The sequence below is a fragment of the Charadrius vociferus genome, unplaced genomic scaffold (genome assembly GCF_000708025.1).
Source record: "Charadrius vociferus isolate BGI_N301 unplaced genomic scaffold, ASM70802v2 scaffold1129, whole genome shotgun sequence".
NCBI classification, from domain to species: domain Eukaryota; kingdom Metazoa; phylum Chordata; class Aves; order Charadriiformes; family Charadriidae; genus Charadrius; species Charadrius vociferus.
Genome location: NW_009649974.1, coordinates 140,782 through 141,935, shown reverse-complemented (window position 1 = coordinate 141,935; position 1,154 = coordinate 140,782). Strand labels below are relative to the sequence as shown.

General features: G+C 57.2%; 1 protein-coding gene across 1 annotated transcript in view; it reads left to right on the top strand.

Annotated features, from left to right (window-relative positions):
* The window catches only part of KRTCAP3 (keratinocyte associated protein 3), a 1,346-nt gene extending 488 nt beyond the window's left edge, over positions 1 to 858 (top strand). Inside the window, 3 exon segments of the mRNA XM_009891603.1 lie at positions 223 to 266; positions 269 to 415; positions 775 to 858. Of these exon segments, the coding sequence (XP_009889905.1) occupies positions 223 to 266; positions 269 to 415; positions 775 to 858 (275 nt within the window).
* Positions 859 to 1,154: the final 296 nt, after the last annotated feature.

The window sequence follows — 1,154 nt, the reverse complement described above, 5'->3', positions numbered from 1 at the left end:
TCTTCCTCTTTTTGTCTCTGCTTCCTTTCTTTTTCTCTTTTTTCTTTTTTTCTCTATTCTTTATTCTTTTTTTCTCTATTCTTTATTCTTTTTTTCTTCTTTCTCGCTCCCTCTTTCTTTTGCCCACTGTTTCTCTGCCTCTCTTCCTCTCACTCTCCCTCCCGCTCCCTTTTGTTCTCTCCCTCCCCACTTCTCGCACAGCCTCTGCTCAGCCCTGCGCAGGTCGGCTGTCTGCAGTGGACAACGCTCCCTGAGGTACCGCCGACCCTCTGCTCTGCAGGACACAGCGCTGGCGCTCTGGTTCCCCTCCATGGTGCTGGCGGCTGCAGAAGCTGTGCTGTCTGGCAGGTGCTGTTTGGTGGCCCTGATCTTCCGGGGCATTGGGCCCTGTGCACGCCGCTATGGCAAAGAGCAGGTACGTCCCATCAGTCCAGACTTGTCTCCATGCCTCTGCCCCACCACTGCTGCCTTCTACTGCATTTTTAAGGTGCTGGGTTCTGCTGGGCTACCGTTCCTGTATGAGCAGGCTGTGCAGCAATGGGAGGGGGGATGTCAAATTTGAACCTCTTCCAGCCAGCACTGGTGACAGACTGGCACCCCTTCATCTTGGGTAGTTGCAGAGGGACCCTCTTCTTCATCCCTCTGGTAGCCAAGCCTGCTTTGTCTTGGCTGTCCTGAATGAGTTCCCCCACCCCGCAACCTGGCCCAACCCTTCACGCATCCCTGGCAGCCTCCACCTCTTTACCTCTTTTTTTTTTTTTCCTTTCTCTCTAGCTGTCTGGGCCAAGTACGGTGAAAGAGAGTCCACCACGTGAGATGCAGCAGCTCCTGGCAGGGCTGGCTGAGTCTTGTCCCTAGCTGGAGCGGTGAGTGCAGCACGTGGGCTGTGTGTGGGGATGGGAGGTGTCAGGCTCTGCTCTTTAGAGGGTCCCTGCCCACAGTGGCCCCCTGAAACATCTCTTTCCAAGCACATGCTGCGATGGCCATGGGGGTTAGCGTGTGCCTGGCCCTGCAGCTCAGTCCTGCGCTCACGTGTCCTCTTTCGCTCGCAGGTGGTGCTGCAGGAGTGCCGCAATCCAGCGAGGTGAAGTTGCCCCTGCACCGTGCTCCTGCCCCAGGTGCAGGCGTTGGCAGGGGGGGGTGCCTCCCCCCCC